Here is an 18,037-nt window from a genome sequence, read left to right on the forward strand (position 1 = left end):
CCCCCCGCCACACACACACACACACCACCACTACCCTGCTCCCCCCCCCACACACAGACACACCACCACCCAACCCCCATGTGTGCACGCACACATACACCACCTACCCCACACACACACACTGCCACCCACACCCCCATGCACACATCACTCCCACCCCACAAACACACACACCACACCTCCCCCCGCACACAGAGACACACACCATTCCCCCCCCACAGACACAAAGACACACACACAGCATACCCTCCCCACGCGCACACACACCATCCCCTACCCATACACACACCATTCCCCCACACACACACCATCCCCCACCCCCCCACACTAACACACACACAGATGCACCATTCCACCACCACCCCCCCCCACACACACACACACACACACACACAACCCACCACACACGCACGCACGTACACACGCACAAGAGTGTGTGTGCACAGAGAAACACACACACAAGAAGGAATAAAGACATGGACACAATCATAGTGACACACATATGCCATAGCATATAGACAATAATGACTGTTCTCTATACACAGTATGCCTGCTCTCTCACAGACGACCATGGATAAGCACAAACTGGATGGTATGTTTTTTACATGGGACATCAACATTTTATTCCCCTGTAAATGTATCTTGCTGGCTGAATAACAGTCACATATGATCTCCCACACATTTTCTGAAGCTAATTGCCGTTGTTTAAGGCCTAATGTTGAACTCTGACACAAGCATGATTGCTAATTAATAAAACACAAAGTGCACTCTTTCTGTCTTTTGAGATGGAAAAGCAGAGGTAGAATCAAAGTGCACATCCTGGAACAGAATGATTCAATTGAATTGTTATAAAGAACAGAGAGAGAGAAAAAATAAAGGACAGAGATTAATGAATCACCAGAAAACACACATGTACGTAGAGGTCATAACCTTTAATCCAAACACCTTCAATCAGAAAGAATTTCAGTTGATTTTAATAAAGTTTACAGATTGAGCTAACGGCAGGAAAGCACAAGACTGATCGACCCTGACTTCATTTTCTGTATTATAATGAAGACCAGCATTTTTTCTTATTCTCTACAAGAGGGGCCTGGTTAATTGTGGGAACCTCACAATGGAATCGGACTCTGGAGAGTATGGACCTGGAGCCTATCCCCATTCTGGCAACTTTACATTCACCCTCTGGATCCCACACCCTCCAAACCCCACTTGCTGATCTCCATTTCCTCCTGGATCCTTGTTACTCCTATACCCTCTGATTTCCATATCCCTGTGGATCTCACACTATCTAGATCCCACACACACGCTGGATCCTGCACCTTCTGATTTCCATATTGCTGACTTTGACTGGAGGACAATGGACATAACCCCAATGGGCCAGAAGGAGTGGCCAATCATGCGTTGCCAGGATTCACTCGTGGGGTTTGGGGAAAACAAGGTGCAGTCGCCCAGTCGAGATGTCTGGGGGTGGGGATGGGGGATGGTGGTGTGGGAGGAGTGTGTTTGTGTGTGGGTGTGTGTGTTTGTTTGTGGGTATGTGTGTTTGTGTGGGGGTGTGTGTGTGGGTGTGTGTGTTTGTTTGTGGGTGTGTGTGTTTGTGTGGGGGTGTGTGTGTGGGTGTGTGTGTTTGTGTGGGAGTGTGTGTCTGTCTGTCTGTATCAGTGTGTCAATGTGTCTTTCTGTGTGTCTCTGTGCCCCTGTGTGTCTGTATGTATTGGTCCATCTTCGTGTGTCTGTATGTGTGCCTGTGCCTTGTGTGTACTGTTATGTGAGGGTACGCTATGTCACACAGTGATATTTTACTGTTTGCTCCCTGCCTTATGTCTATAAACACATGAAAGATTTTGCCAAATTTTCTTTTCATGATGACCCTCCCTTTAAGCAGCCAATCACCTTCAGCTTGGACAAGAAGTCTCAAACATTGTAAGGAGACAAGGAACACTCAGCAGCTAATTGACCCCTGGCTCTACCTTGCAGACCCTGGCTGCTGTCACCCTCAGGGAGTCCCTTTTCCACTTGCGATATCAAAGTGTTTTTAATTTCCTGTAAATCGATCTCTCTGGCTGAATAACAGGAATCCTAGCACTGATTATTCCAAACATCGGTTTCAACTTCACTCCAATCTGAAGAACAACCCATTTCCTATAATAAACACAGAGAAACTCAGCATGCCTGGCAGCTTCGGTGGAGAAAGAAAGTGAGTGAATGTTTCCTGCTTTGTGTGGCTCTTTTTCACAGCTGAAGAATTTCTCCTGACTCTGGCTGCTTTTAGCTGTTCAATCCAATTAGCTACCTGGTCTCATCCTCATCTTCATTGTCAGAATCCAGGTTTTTCATATCTCGACAGCGAGCTGACCCTTGTCTACGCCATCCATCAGCAGCTTCAAACAATGCCCTTGGTTCACTTCAATGTCCCAGTTTTGAGTCTGGTCTGCAGGTTGCTTTTCACTTTCTCAAGACATTTGAAATGATGCCAGTGTGCCCCCACACTCACCCCTCCGGCACTATCCTGTCGGTGTGCATTACCCCCTATCATTGCTGTCACCGTTAGTAAGTTTGCAGATGACACCTAGATTGGAGGTGAAGTGAACAGTGAAGAAAGTTAACTCAGTGTAAAATGGGACCTTGATCAGATGGGCCCATGGGCCAAGGAGTGGCAGCTGGAGTTTAATTTAGATACGTGTAAGGTGTTGCATTTTGATAAGGCATTTTGGTGAGGCAAACTAGGGCAGGACTTAAATAGTTAATGGTAGGGCCCTGGGCAGTGTTGTTGAACAAACACCTAGGTGTACAGATTCATAGTTCCTTGAAAGTGGAGCCACGGGTAAACAGGATGTTGAAGAAGGTGTGTGGCAGCTTGCCTTCATTGCTCAGTGCATTGAGTAAAGCAGGTGAAATGTCATGCCCCAGAATCTACTGGCTGCACAGAACGACCAGGGAGCTGTCATTCTGGAGGTTCATGAGGAGGTTTTGGTAACCTGTAATCCAGAGATTCCTGTAATCCAGAGAGAATCCTGATACCAGCTTTCACCAAAACCATTGCCAGATAAAGAGGGAACAGTAACCACCAGCCTCCCAAGGTAGCCAGCCCCAAAGCCTCATCATTGTCAGTGCACCCTCCATCAGATTCTGGACACAACCCTGAAGATCAACTCAGGCCCTGACCATTCCTACAAGATGGACGAGTTTAGGTCATGCTGTGAGCCTCACAGACACACAGCCATTCATTCAAACCGACTGAGCACCAGGCCTCACCTTTCAGCAAAAAGGCCACAGGGACCAGCTCCATCCAAAAGACTCCAGGAAAAAACCCAACAGCTAACGCCCAGTGCAGTACCGAGGGAGCGCCGCACTGTCGGAGGGTCAGTACCGAGGGAGCGCCGCACTGTCGGAGGGTCAGCGCCGAGGGAGCGCCGCACTGTCGGAGGGTCAGCGCTGAGGGAGCACCGCATTGACAAATATTTATACCTCAATTAATGCCATTAATAATAAGGTGTCAACCTGTGAAGCTACCAAACAGGACTACTTGCATGCTAAACTGCAAAAGCAGCAAGTGATAGACAGAACTAAGTGAATGGTGGTGGACAATTAAACAACTCACTGGAGGAGGAGCCTCCACAAATATCCCCATCCTCAATGATGGAAGAGCCCAGCACATCAGTGCAAAAGATAAGGCTGAAGCATTCGCAGCCAGAAGTGGCGAGTGGATGATCCATCTCGGTCTCCTCCAGTGGTCCCCAGCGTTACAGATATCAGTCTTCAGCCAATTCAATTCACTCCATGTGATATCAGGAAACGGTTGGAGACACTGGATACTGCAAAGGCTACGGGCCCTGACAACATCCCAGCAATAGTACTGAAGACTTGTGCTCCAGAACTTGCCGCTCCCCGAGCCAAGCTGTTCCTGTACAGTTACAACACTGGTATCTACCCGACAATGTGGAAAATTGCCCAAGTATGTCCTGTACATAAAAAGCAGGACAAATCCAAACCGGCCAATTACCGCCCCATCAGGTCTACTCTCGACCATCAGTAAAGTGATGGAAGGTGTCAGTAACAGCGCTATCAAACAGCACCTGCTCAGCAATAACCTGCTCAGTGATGCCCAGTTTGAGTTCTGCCAGGGCCACTCAGCTCCTGACTTCATTACAGCCTTGGTACTACAGCCTTGGTTCAAACATGGACAGAAGAGCTGAATTTCAGAGGTGAGGTGAGAGTGACAGCCCTTGACATCAAGGCTGCATTCGACCGAGTGTGGCATCAAGGACCCTGAGCAAAACCAGAATCAATGGGTATCAGAGGGCAAACTCTCCGGTGGTTGGAGTCATACCTGACACACAGGAAGATGGTCGTGGTTGTTGGTGCTCAATCATCTCAGCTCCAGGACATCTCTGCAGGAGTTCTTCGGGGTAGTGTCCTCGGCCCAACCATCTTCAGGACAGGTGATAGCTAGCACCTTTACCCTCTGCATCACCCCCTTTCCCAAACTATCACCTTTCAGATAATAACCTGCCAAAGTAGATAAGCTCACATTTATCCACATTATATTTTATGTGCCATGCATTTGCTCACTCCCAATGATGGTCACATCTGTATCTCTGCAATTTTTACACAGTTAATTGTTCCACGCAGTATTGAGTGATTTACAAATTTGGAGATATTACATTTTAGTTCCTTTATCTAAATCATTAATATATATTGTGAATAACTGCAGTCCAAGCATTTATCCTACTGGTAGCCCACTAGTCACTGGCTACCACTCGGAAAAAGACTCATTTCTTCCTACCCTTTGTTTCCTGACTGCTAAATAGTTCTCTATTCATACACATTACATACTATACCCAATCCCATCCTGATCTAGAAATATATCGCTGTCCCTTCTGTGACGCTGGGTCAAAATCCTGACATTCTCTCCCTAATGATATTGTGGGTCAACCCACAGCACATGGACTGCACTGGTTCAAGAAAGCAGCTCAAGCAGCTTCTCAAGCAGCAATATACACTGGCCCAGCCAATGACACCCACACTTTATTAATTAATAAAAGTTAAAGTTATTGCTGCCTAATGAAGTGGGATTGTAATGTTACTGAGCGTGAGAAAGTGTAGTGCGAGGGAGGGTGTCCTGATATAATTGGAATTTGGCCTCTCATTGGAGTTGGGACAACATTTGAGGAAACATATCACAGTTCACAGTGACAGGGATGTTGGAAGTTCCACGTTTTCTTGGGATCAGTGGAAGATGATGAACCTGCACAAACAGACCAGCTCTTTATCTACTGCTGATAACATTTGCTTATATAGAGCAAGAGCCTGTGAGGTTGGGGCACTGAGGCAGGTGAGAGAAACACAAGCTCAAGCAGCTGCTATTCTGAACACTGCAGCCTGGGGTTACACATTATTTTTATTCTGCCATTGGATGTGGGTGTAACTGGCTCCATTTGCATTTTCTGGCCATTCATAATCCCCATTGAGAAGTTGGTGGTGAGTCACGATCCAGGGATTAATGACTGTCTATGTCAGTAGTGATATTTACAATGAATATTTTTAACAGGTTGGAATATTGTAATCATTCCATTTTTTTCACCTGAAGTATAAAATCTCTAAATTTCTTACTGTGTGAATGATGTTTCCAACAGAGTCAGTGACGTGGGGCAGCCTCAGTGCCTTCATTGCTCTGTCACACTGATCAACCATCAGATGCTGCAGGGTCCAGGCTTCTTCCTCTTGGTAAATAAACAGGAGGCTAGAAGAACACAGCAAGACAGGCAGCATCTGGAGGAAAGGAGCAGTCAATGTTTCGGGTATTACCCTTCTCCAGTCCTGAAGATGGGTATTACCTGAAACATTGAATCCTCCTTTTCTCCAGATGCTGCCTGTCTTGCTGTGTTCTTCCAGCCTCCTGTCTGTCTATCTTGGATTCCAGCATTGGCAGTTTTTTCGTCTCCTTCCTCTTGGTGCTGGGAAGCAGTGAGACTCCTCACAGGGAATGGGGGAAGGATTGATTTGTCCTTGGTGCCAACTCAGACTTGGGGCTCTTCTGGGATTCACCATCTCTGGGTGCTATATAAATTCATTCCCCACCTTCTCAAGCCAGATCTGTCGCTAGAGTGCTTCTCTTAAGGAAATGGCTTGCTGTGAGTAGTTAGAATAAAATAAAAACAGAAAGTGCTCTTCAGAGACTCGAAACATTAGCTCTGTTTCTCTCTTTGTCCACAGATGCTGCCAGACCTGCTGAATTTCTCCAGCACTTCTGTTTTGATTTCTGATTTCCAGCATCCACGGTATTCTGCCTTTATTTGAGCGAGTGGCTAGTCTTTTGTTAAAAGTTCAGACCAGTGGGATGGGTGACGTGTTTCTCTGAGAAGGCCGAACACTGGCTGATGTGTGACTAGTGACCAAAATGATGGAGGGAGATGCTCCCTAATAGAGACCCAGCAGGTTTGACCTCTCTGCAGCACACACATTTTTCTGTCCATTTGAAAAATGTTAACATGGAGAACTAACCTGAGACCAACCTGAGACTGTGAGAATGACTAAAATCGAAGTTATTGTCTTAAGAAACATGGTCGATGCTTGCACCTTCAATTCATCTCAGAAAACAATGGGACCTGACTCATATTTAACTCCCAGAGCCATCTCTCTGTTTGGAGGAAAGTTATTCATTCACAGATTTATGTTTTTGACTCTGTTAGTGAGAATATTTTTCTGTCCATTTGAAAAATGTTAACATGGAGAACTAACATTTACCAGGAAACACCCCAATGTTTATTACTTTACATACACAATGAACAATTAATTAATTATAACTAACTGCTGCCAGTGAAATGAGAGAGTCTTTCTTGGCTACAAATGTATGAATATCACTGTTTGAGAATCTCCTCCTGGATTCCAAAATTCCAACATTCACAAAATATTTCTCTCCAGTGATTTGATTACTGACAGTTTCCTTTGTCTGAATGATGATTAAACAACACAGAAAGGACAAAATATTCTCACTAACAGAGTCAAAAACATAAATCTGTGAATGAATAACTTTCCTCCAAACAGAGAGATGGCTCTGGGAGTTAAATATGAGTCAGGTCCCATTGTTTTCTGAGATGAATTGAAGATGCAAGCATCGACCATGTTTCTTAAGACAATAACTTCGATTTTAGTCATTCTCACAGTCTCAGGTTGGTGTCTTATTAAACTCTGATCATTGATGTCATTCCTGTTCAGGGATGACTTTTGGTCCTAGCTCAGAATTACTATTAATTAATTACTATTAATCAGCCTGACCCTGTCAAACTGATCCCACCCTGACTCCACCACCCTGGCCCCATTGCTCTTTCTGCATCATTTGCTGGGTAATAAATGGATGTATAATAGTGGGTGTGTAACAGGTAGTTGTGAAAAGGGCTGGTGTATAACAGCGTGTGTGTAATATGTGGGTGTGTAAGGAGGAGGTGAGTGTGTAATGTACAGGTGTATAACTGAGTGAGTGTGTAATTGGGCTGGGGTATAACAAAAAGGTGTAAATGTATAAACAGGAGGGTGTGTAAGGATGGTGTATAACAGGCTTGTAACAGGTGAGCATGTAACAACTGGGTGTGTAATAGCAAGTGTGTAATGTGGGTAATAGGAGGTGTGTGACAGGCCAGTGGGTCAGGGGTGTATTTGTGATGAGACATGTATAATGGGTGGATGTGTACCAGCAGGGCTGTAAGGGGTGGGGGTTTAACAGCAGGTTTGTAATAGTTTCTGTGTAACAGGTGAGTGTCTGTTCAGGTATGGGTTATGTAATCGGCAATTGTAGAACAGGATAGTCTGTAATGTGTGGGTGAGTAACAGGACGGAGTGTAATGGGCATAGAATCATACAGCACAGAAACAGACCCTTCGGTCTAATTTGTCCATACCAGCCAGGTTTCCCAAACTAAACTCGTCTCACTTCCCTGCGCTTGACCATATCCCTCCACAACTTTCCTATTCTTGCACCTGTCCAAATGTCTTTTAAATGTTGTAACTGTACCTCCATCTACCTCTTCCTCTGGATGTTCATCCTACATACAAACCACCCTCTGTGTGAAAAAGTTGCCCCTCAGTTCCCTTTTAAATTTCTCCTCTCACCATAAAAGTATGCCCTCTAGTGTTGAACTCACCCACTTCAGGGAAAAGACTCTTGCTATTCACCTTAATATGCCCCTCACAATTTTATAAACCTCTACAAGGTCACCCCTCAACCTCCGAAGCTCCAATGGAATAAGCCTCAGCCTATCCAGCCTCTCCCTATTACTCCATGCCTGGGATAATGTCCTAGTAAATCTTTTCTGAACCTCACCAATTTAATAATATCCTTTCTATAACAGGACCAGAACTATGCACAATACTCCAAAAGAGACCTTACCAATGTCCTGTACAACCTCAACATGACATCCCAACTCTTATACTCAATGGTCTAAGCAATGAAAGCAAGCATGCTAAACACTTTCGTAACCACCCTGTCTACCTGTGCTGCAACTTTCAAAGGACTATGCACCTGAACCTTTAGGTCTCTCCCTGTTCTACAACACTACCCAAGGGCCCACCATTAACTGTATAAGTCCTGCCCTTGCCTTTGTTTTACCAGAATGCAACACCTTGCATTTATCGATATTAAACTCCATCTGCCACTCCTCAGTCCATTGGCCCAATTGATCAGAATCCCTTTGTAATCTTAGATAACCTTCTTTACTGTTGAATATAATAACAATTTTGATGTCATCCACAAACATATTATGCATGCCTCCTAAATTCTCATCCAGATCATTTATATAAATGATAAACAATAGTGTAGCCAGCACCAATCCCTGTGGACTACCACTGGTCACTGGCCTTTAGTCCAAAAAACAACCCCCCACCAACACCCTCTGTCTCCTAACTTTGAGACAATTTTGTATCCAATTGACAAGCTCTCCCTGAATCCCATGTGATCTAACTTTACTAATTAATCTACCAGGCAGAACCCCATTGAAGGCTTGACTAAAGTCCACGTAGACAGCGATTACTGCTCTGTTGTCATCAATCTTTTTGGTTATGTCCTCAAAAAACTCAAACCAAGTTTGTGAGACACAGTTTCCCTCGCACAAAGCCATGCTGACTATCCCTAATCAGCCCTTACCTCTCCAAATGCATGTAAATTCTATCTCTCACAATCCCCTCCAACAAGTACAAGATGATCAGAGGATTAGATAGGGTGGACAGTGGGAGCCTTTTTCCTCAGATGGTGATGGCTAGCACGAGGGGACATAGCTTTAAATTGAGGGGTGATAGATATAGGACAGATGTCAGAGGTAGGTTCTTTACTCGGAGAGTAGTCAGGGCGTGGAATGCCCTGCCTGCAAAAATAGTAGACTCACCCACTTTAAGGGCATTTAAATGGTCATTGGATAAACATATGGATGATAATGGAATAGTTTAGGTTAGATGGGCTTCAGATTGGTTTCACAGGTCGGCGCAACATCGAGGGCCGAAGGGCCTGTACTGCGCTGTAATGTTCTATGTTCTATGTTCTATTGATGTCAGACTCAGCAGTCTGTAGTTCCCAGGCTTCTCCTTACAGCCTTTCTTAAGTAAAGGCACAGCAGTTGTGTAAAGATTAACTGTGTGAATGTGGGTGTGTGATGGGGCTGTATAAATGGGTAACTATGGCCTGAGTCTGTGAGGTGATTCTGCTGGATGTGGTGTGGAGCCACTGCTCATCCAGTTGGTGGACATTCACGGGGAGCAGCTGACATAAAGTGGTTTCTCTGGGCTCAGGACTTCCAGGAATTTCCCACCGGAAACACCACACAAAGCTCTCAGCTCCATGATGTCAACAGGAGCAGATTCAAGCAACAAGCTCTCAATGACAGGATGCTTGTTGAGGAATTGAGCAAAAGATTAATGAATGTTCTTTGGTGTTTCCATCCTCATCCTCTGGTTTCCAACAGACTCCCGGACCAGGCTTGTTGCAGGAGAGCTGCGAGATGACTCTCAAAATTATATCTTCAGAAAAGCCAGCAAAACCCAGCACCCAAAAACCAAGGAGCCTTTCAGGTGAGTGTTGGTTTCAGGGCATTTCATCAGGTCTCAGTGCCAGGACAGGAATAGCTAAACTCACAATGAACAGAGGCTATTAAAACATTTCCCTCTTTATTTTCCAAACCACATCAGTGATAAGGTGACCACATAGTCAGTTGTCAGTAGCTACTCTGTCACTGGTCAGTCATTGATCAGCAATATTCGTTTTTGTCTCTGTTGCTGTTTCTGGCAAGTCAGCTATAAGTCTGTAAGATATAGGAACAGAATTAGGCTATTTGGACCATTGAGTCTGTTCCAACATTGGATCATGGCTAATATGTTTCTCAACCCCATTCTTCTGCCTTCTCCTTATAACCTACGACTCCCTTGCCAATCAAGAACCTATCTATCTCTGTCTTAAATACATTCAATGACTTGGTCTCCACAGCCCTCTGTGGCAATGAGTTCCACAGATTAACCACCCTCTGGGTGAAGAAACTCCTCCTCATCTCAATTCTAAAGGGTCGTCCCTTCACTGCAAGGCTGTACCTTTGGATCTTAGTCTCTCCTACTCATGGAAACATCTTCTCCACTTCCACTCTATCCAGGCCTCTCAGTATTCTGTAAGTTTCAATCAGATCCCCCCTCATCCTTCTAAACTCCATCAAGTACAGACCTAGAGTCCTCAATCGCACCTCATTTGGCAACCAATTAATTCCTGGAATCATTCTTATAACCCTCCTCCGGACCCCCTCCAACACCAGCATTTCTTTCCTTATTAGCCTTCCTAACAACCAACTGAACCTGCATGTTAATCTTAAGAGAATCCTGAACTGGGATTCACAAGTCCCCTGAAGGTTTCACAAGGTTTCTGAAGCCTTTTCCAGTTTGGAATATAGTCCATGCCTTCATTCTTCCTACCAAAGTGCATAACCTCACACTTTCCAACATGGTACTCCATTTGCCACTTATTTGCCCAATCTCCTACCTCTCCAAGTTCTTCTGCAGCCTCCCTACTTCCTCAATACTACCTGTTCCTCTACCTACCTTTGTATCATCTGCAAACTTAGCAACAATGCTCTGAGATCCTTCATCCAGATCATTAATGTATTACTGTGAATAGTGTGGTCCCAACACTGACCTCCATGGAACTACACCAGTCACTGGCTGTCATTCTGAAAAAAACCCCTTTATCCCCACTCCCTGCCTTCTGCCAGTCAGTCAATCCTCTATCCATGCCAGTACCTTGCCCCTAACACCATAGGCTCTTATTTAGCAGCGTCCTGTGTAGCACCTTATCAAAGGCCGTAAGGAAATCCAAACACATCTTGGCTCTCCTTTGTCTAACTTGCTCGTTACCTCCTCAAAGAATTCTAACAAATTGTCAGGCATGATCTCCCCTTGATGAAGCTGAGCTGACTCAGCTCTGTTTTACAATGCACTTCTAATTACTATGCAATCTCGTTTTTATTAATGGACTCTAAAATCTTACCAATGACCGAGGCAGGCTCATTGCCTAAGTGAACGGAAAATGAATAGTCGGTGGACAGTCAGTGTGATCTGTAGATTTTGAGTGAAGAGGATAAAAGAATTACAACAAAACAGGGACTGTCTGAAGCAGGATCTGCCCAGATTCCGTGTGGAATCGATCCATTGAGTCATGTTGGATTAAACCATTGCTGCTACGAGGCAGAAAATGACATGATCAAACTGTACTGAGGGATGGAATCTGCACTTTAAGAGTTTGCGCTTTGTCTGAGATAGACAGAAAACAGAAACTGGCAAAGGAAATCAAGAAAGAAAACAGACCCTTCCTGTTTCTAAGAAAACTGAAACTGAGATTTGGAAACCAATAATGGGACAGGCTGAAACTGGCTGAGTTTATTTACAGAGAGGGAGAACCATTAAATGTGATTAGTGATTTGATGAGTCTTGTTCTGGGAGATGGTGATGTGTTGGTAATGTCTCTGGGTTAGTAATCCCAAGGCCCAGGATAATGCTGTAAGGATACAGGTTGAAACGTCTAATAGTAGGGGGTGTACATTTAAGGTGAGGGAGAAAAGTTCAAAGGCAATGTGAGGGGCACATTTTTTACACAGAGGGTGGTAGGAGGGTGGAACACACGGCCAGGGGTAGTGGTGGAGGCAAATATGATAGGGGCATTTAAGGGGCACATGAAAATGCCAGGAATGGAGGGATATGGACCAAGGGCAGGTAGAAGGGATCAGTTTAATATGGCATCATGTTCGGCACCACATTATGGGCTGAAGGGCCTGTTCCTGTGCTGTACGGTTCTATGTTCTGAGTTCTAAATTCTAATGCCACCCTGGCAGCTGGGGGAATTTAAATGCAATGAATAAAATCTGGAATTGAAACCTAGTCTCAGTCTTGGTGATAGTGACAGTGAAACGATCATCGATTGTCCTTTGGAGAAGGAACTCTGCTGTCCTTACCCGGTCTGTCCCAGTTGCCACCCAAGCAATGGGGTCAGCTCTTAAATGCCCTCGGAAATGGCTGGGAGTGTGAACGAGGGCAGCTAACAAATACTGACCTGGCCCATATGCTCCACGCCCCAGGGGAAGAGAAACTTTGGTGGGTCTACTCTGTGCAAACTGAAATTGATCAGGTTCTGCAGATATGTCCCTCTTGAGGTAAACACTGTGCCTCTGGACCGGGCCTTGGTGCTGTGCTGCTGCCTGCTCAGGATCAGACTATACCTTGAAATTGGGGAAGGGATGAGTTTGAAGGGCTTTGGGATTGAAGTTTATGACCTATTTGCTGTGTGGACAGCTGAGCCAATTCATAAGATCTGGCATTTATTATGTAACTTGAAGTTTGTAATCAACCACAATATGCATGTGAGTTCATGTTAATTTATGTTGATTCTAGGTGTTAGAGCATGGGTAGTTAGCTAAGGTACTATTTAGCAATTTTTTATGTGAGCTTTACTGAGAAAAGGCACGACAAACAGCATTTCAACTGCTCATAACATTCAAGGCAATCAGCCTACTGCTGTAGAGGGGGGCTACAGTAGATTTAGTATAGTTTTGGTACAGACTTAATAGGCCAAAGGGCCTGTTCTGTACTGAATGATTCGATGTTCACAACAAGCAAGGTACTGACTATACCCAACCAGACCCTGATTGTAAAATTCAAAAGAACATTGTTGAACATTACATGTGATTCTGCAACTGGACAAGATTTGCCAGATTATCCTGAGTGTGAGAAGAATTACACTGTCAATTAATTTAGTATCTTCAGGCTCACATTGTGGCGAACCTGGTGCACCCAGTTCTTTGTAGACAGAAAGAACATGTACATCCTAGGGTGGAGGTAGCTATTACGAGGTGGCATAGTTTTAAAGTGAGTGCAGGTAGATATAGGGGAGACGTCAGAGGTAGGTTCTTTACTCAGAGAGTGGTAGGGGCGTGGAATGCATTACCGGAGAGGGTAGTGGAGTTGGCCTCAGGGGCATTTAAGTGGCTATTAAATAGGCATATGGATGATAGTATAAGGTAGGGGTGGAGGTTAGATAGACCTTAGGATTAGGGTAAAAGTTCGGCACAACATCGTGGGCCAAAGGGCCTGTACTGTACTATACTGTTCTATGTTCTATTCACTGCACATGTTTCAAATCAACAAAAATAGGTGACAGCCATTCACTGGTTCATTTCCCAGGGCAATAGTGATCAATCAGAGTCAGCTTGCCTAGATTAACATTTAAACAAGATGTGGCAGTTAACTGTCACCATGTTAACTGGTGCATTCTCCATAGCGATGTCTCCAGCAATGGGAATCCACTGACCAACCAATCAGCACTCTCCTTTTATAAAGTAGAAATATTATTTTTTGCTAATTCCTCTGATGAGGGCAAGATGACAACCTTCCACAAAATGTGCCTTTTTTTCAGCAATACTCAGGCTTTGTAAGATCAAGCCTGCATTTTGCCTGTGGAATTGTTGATCCACTGAGCTCAGCTTCTTAGCCACACTTCACAAACAGTGTGTTTGCAATTACCTGCCTGATGACGTTTACTTCCTATTCTGTCCGGGTAAGGAAGTCAGCCTTTCTCTGTTTACACTTTCAGTTATCTTCTCAAAGATAATACCATGCATGTCCGCAAGCTCACTGAGAGTCTCCATGAGAAACTGGTTCCCATCACAGAGGAGCTTCGTCAGAAGATGACGGCTGACACTGAGAAGTTGCAGCAATTGATCAGGCACAAGTTACAAGAACTGAGCAGGAAAATTGACCCTTTCAATGATGGAGTCCACCAGAGGCTCAGTAGAAGCCTGACAGAATTCTATCGGATGCTGACACCTTACACTGAGCAACTCCGCATTACCCCTGTAATTCACAGCAGCAGAACACTTCGACGCAAAGTGAGAGCTGATTCAAAAACCCAAGGGAAAACCATGGTCTCACTGACTGAAAAAGTACAGAGTCAGATTGAGGATAACATTGCCAAGGTAAACCAGGGCCTCCAACCTGCCACGTCCCTGGTCCAGCTTGATAAAGGAATCCAGAAGATTCTGGCTAAGCTACTTCCTGATGTTGAACGAGGATCTGCAAGTGTGCTCCATCAGGTCGGCACCATTCCCCAGCACATGGAGAACATCAGTACCCTCGAGTTAAAGATCAATGAGAATGTGAAAAAACTGGCCCCTTATGCCTCGAACAAGACAGGGATTCTGGGTGGTAACCTGAATGATGAAAATCTGACTCACCAAATGAAGGATCTCAGCAGCAACATTGATGAAGTAGCTAAGGCTTTCCTGCAGAACACGGAGTCCTTCAAAATCAATAAAAACCTTACAGTGAAACTGAAGAACATGAAGGACAGACTCTCTCCTTATGCAGACAGCTTAAAGCAAGCTCTTCAAATCAATCTTTCAAATATGTCCGAATATATCCGAGATGAAGTGAATAACTTTTGAGAAAAGAATGTTGTTCAGTCAAACTGAATCTTGGGAGTGGGGAATCTTGAATTATGAAGAACTGTATCATTGATTGTAACAATTCTCAACAGATTGAGTTCGTGTCAAAAGCAATAATTGTCAACATCGCTTGATAAAAATTTTAGGATGCACTGTAGTTTACTCACGGGCTTTTTAAAAAACTTTAGAATTTATTATGTTTCATTGTGTTTTCACTCCTTGGAAGTAATCTTCATTAAATATCAAAATTCTTCATTGCTCCTCTCAGTATCCAACTCTTCAATTTTGATGATACCAGTTCCTTTGGAAACCTGTTTTACTAAGCACATACCCCTGCCTCCCTGTCACTCTTCCCTGTTTCTGATTTCCCTGTCTTGCTGTCTCTGTTTCTTGTTTCCCTCTCTGTAATCTTTTCTGTTCTCCATCCTTCACTCCTCTTGCCATACTCTCTCCCCCTCTCCACTCCCTGCCCCTTCCCACCCCCACACATCACCCAAATTCTCTCTGCTCCTGGGGACCTGTTTCTGGGATCTAACCCAGTCAGTGACCAGCTCTGTCCTTGTTCAGGAAGAACAGGCCTCAATGTTGAAGCCTGAGGAAAGCCCCACAACCAATAACTTCCTCAATTCCTCACACCAGATCACATCATATTTCACAACACATCACAATCCCAGATCTCACCACAATCCCAGATCACAACACAATTCTCAAATAAAATATGATCCCAGATGATGAGGGCAATCCATTTGATGTAGTCTACCTGGACTTCAGCAAGGCCTTTGGTAAGGTCCCAATGGGAGACTAGGATCGAAGGTAGGAGCCCATAGGATCGATGGAAGTTGGGTACAGAATTGGCCAAGTGCCAGGAAGCGGAGGGGGATGGTCAAGGGGCGTTGTTGTGACTGGAAGCCTGTGCCCATTGGGGTTCTGTGGTGTTTCAGTGTTAAGGCCCTTGCTGTCTGTGGTATGTACAAACAATTTGGACTTGAATGTTGGAGGAGGCTTGATTGGTAAGTTTGTGGATGATATGAAAATTGGCAGCGTGGAAAATAGTGAGGAGGGTGGCCTTAGATTGCAGGAGGATATGGATGGGCTGTTCAGGTGGGCTAATCAGTGACAAATGGAATTCAATCCGATAAATGTGAAGGGGTGCACATGGGCAGGGGGACAGCCAAAGCAAGTGAATACACGAAGAATGGTAGGATCCTGGAAACACTGAGTATCAGAGGGACTTTGGTGTGCATGTCTATCGCTCCCTTAAGGTACTGGGACAGGTAGAAAAATGTGAGTAAGAAGTCTTATGGGATACTTGCCTTAGCCTTAGCCAAGACATAGAATTTAAGGCCAGGGAGGTGGTGCTGGAGCTGTTTAAAACGCTGGTTAGGCTGTAGCTAGAGAATTGTGTGTAGTTCTGGAATTCATATTATAGGAAGGATGTGATTGCATTGGAGAGGGTGCAGAGGTTTTCCAGGATGTTCCCTGGGCTGGAGAGTTTTAGTTATAGAGATTGGACAGACTGGAATTGTTTACTTTGGAGCAGAGGAGACTGAGGTGGGGTGGTGTCATGATTGAAATGTATAAAATTATGAGGGGCTTAGACAGGAAGAAACATTTCTTCTTAATGGAGAGGTCAAGGAATTGGGGGCCATAGATTTAAGGTAAGGGATAGGAGATTTAAAGAGAATGTAAGGAAACCTTTTTCCCTTAAAGGACAGCGGGAATCCGGAACTCGCTGCCTGTGAAGGTGGGAGAGGCAGAAACTCTCAGAACATTGAAGAAGTATTAGATCTACAACTTGCAATGTCAAGGCTATGGGCCAAGTGCTGGGAAATAGGACTGGAATTGTTAGGTGCAGACTCGGTGAGCCAAAGGGCCTTTTCCCGTAACTCTATGACACTACAGTCCCAGTTGACATGTCTCATTCTGGAACAGTATCCTGGGTCAGATATCCAGACAGTAATCGATCCAGAGTTAATAAATAAACAGGCCAATCAGGAAGTGAAGAGACACAAATTAGGAATGAGGGAGGAGGGGAAATGAAAAGAAGGAGAAAGGTCAGAATGTGAAAAATCCAAACAAAATGAAAATATAAAACACAATGCAGGGAGCGAAATGAAAAGAAAGGAAAGTGAAATGAAAATGTTTGGAAATACCAGGTGAAAAAATGAAGAATTAGACCAGGCACATAAGAATTCAGTATTTTCAGTGCCTGTGAAGAGATGGAGCATTTGGGCTCGTGACATCAGCAGGGCAGGAGGACAGCTGGAGATTGACAGAAACCCTTACAGCAGCTTCTGATCTGACTGTAGGGGAACCTTGTGAATGGTGGGAGCACAGCACAGAAAACACGACGGCAAGTCCCTGTTGCAATTTGGGAAACGTAGCAGTCTGCTAATGCCCAGCAAGATCCCATAATCATCATTGAAGTGAATGAGCAAACCAGAAAGTCGATTATGGCGATAAACAGTCGACAGGATAGCAGAGAAGTTTGATCTGCTCCTCTGTGCCATGGCAGTGGCGAGTAAGCCCCTACTTACTTTTCCCAGGGTCAGCACAGGACCTGGCATCGCAAACAATGGCTGCTATATCAGTGGAGGTGACCTCGGTGAAAGATGGTGCCTGAGGATCGGTGACTTTGGCATTAGCTGGGCACAATGCAGGCGGCAGTGACGCGGTGTCAGAGTGGCATCACAACAGCATCAACGAGGCAGTGGTGGATGAGAGACGGCCCAGAGATCAACGCTGTGCCTCAAGGGAAACAACTTCAACATTAGTTGGGTGTGGGGTAGATAGTGACAACGACAAGGTGAACGGATAGGTGTGCAGGATTCATTGACAATGAGCTAGCTCAGGACTGATGGATTCTATTTAAGCTCTATCTTTCTATTGTTTGTTATTCTGGGATTGTTTTTCTCACTGTAAAATATACATTACATTAAAATCACAATAAAATCATTCAATCGTTTATATTCTTCAGACAGAAAACAGCATAGGTTCAACATGTCCTCAGCACTGACCCTCCGACAGTGCGGCGCTCCCTCAGCACTGACCCTCCGACAATGCAGCGCTCCCTCAGCACTG

At 44.7% G+C, this 18,037-nt stretch overlaps 1 protein-coding gene across 2 annotated transcripts; it reads left to right on the forward strand.

Annotated features, from left to right (window-relative positions):
- The first annotated feature begins 1,070 nt into the window (after nt 1-1,070).
- Nucleotides 1,071-15,121, forward strand: LOC125481737 (apolipoprotein A-IV-like). 2 transcript variants are annotated; one of them, XM_048593642.1, is made up of 3 exons: nt 1,071-1,438; nt 9,950-10,055; nt 14,107-15,121. In XM_048593642.1, the coding sequence occupies exon 3, from the start codon at nt 14,129-14,131 to the stop codon at nt 14,954-14,956; it is 828 nt and encodes a 275-aa protein (XP_048449599.1). In that variant the 5' UTR covers nt 1,071-1,438; nt 9,950-10,055; nt 14,107-14,128; the 3' UTR covers nt 14,957-15,121. The 2 variants fall into 2 exon arrangements, with proteins under 2 accessions (XP_048449599.1, XP_048449598.1); XM_048593641.1 differs by lacking the exon at nt 1,071-1,438 and adding an exon at nt 7,088-7,172.
- The last annotated feature ends 2,916 nt before the right edge of the window (nt 15,122-18,037 follow it).

The sequence above is a fragment of the Rhincodon typus genome, unplaced genomic scaffold (assembly GCF_021869965.1).
Source record: "Rhincodon typus isolate 14 unplaced genomic scaffold, sRhiTyp1.1 hic_rhity00003367, whole genome shotgun sequence".
NCBI lineage: Eukaryota > Metazoa > Chordata > Chondrichthyes > Orectolobiformes > Rhincodontidae > Rhincodon > Rhincodon typus.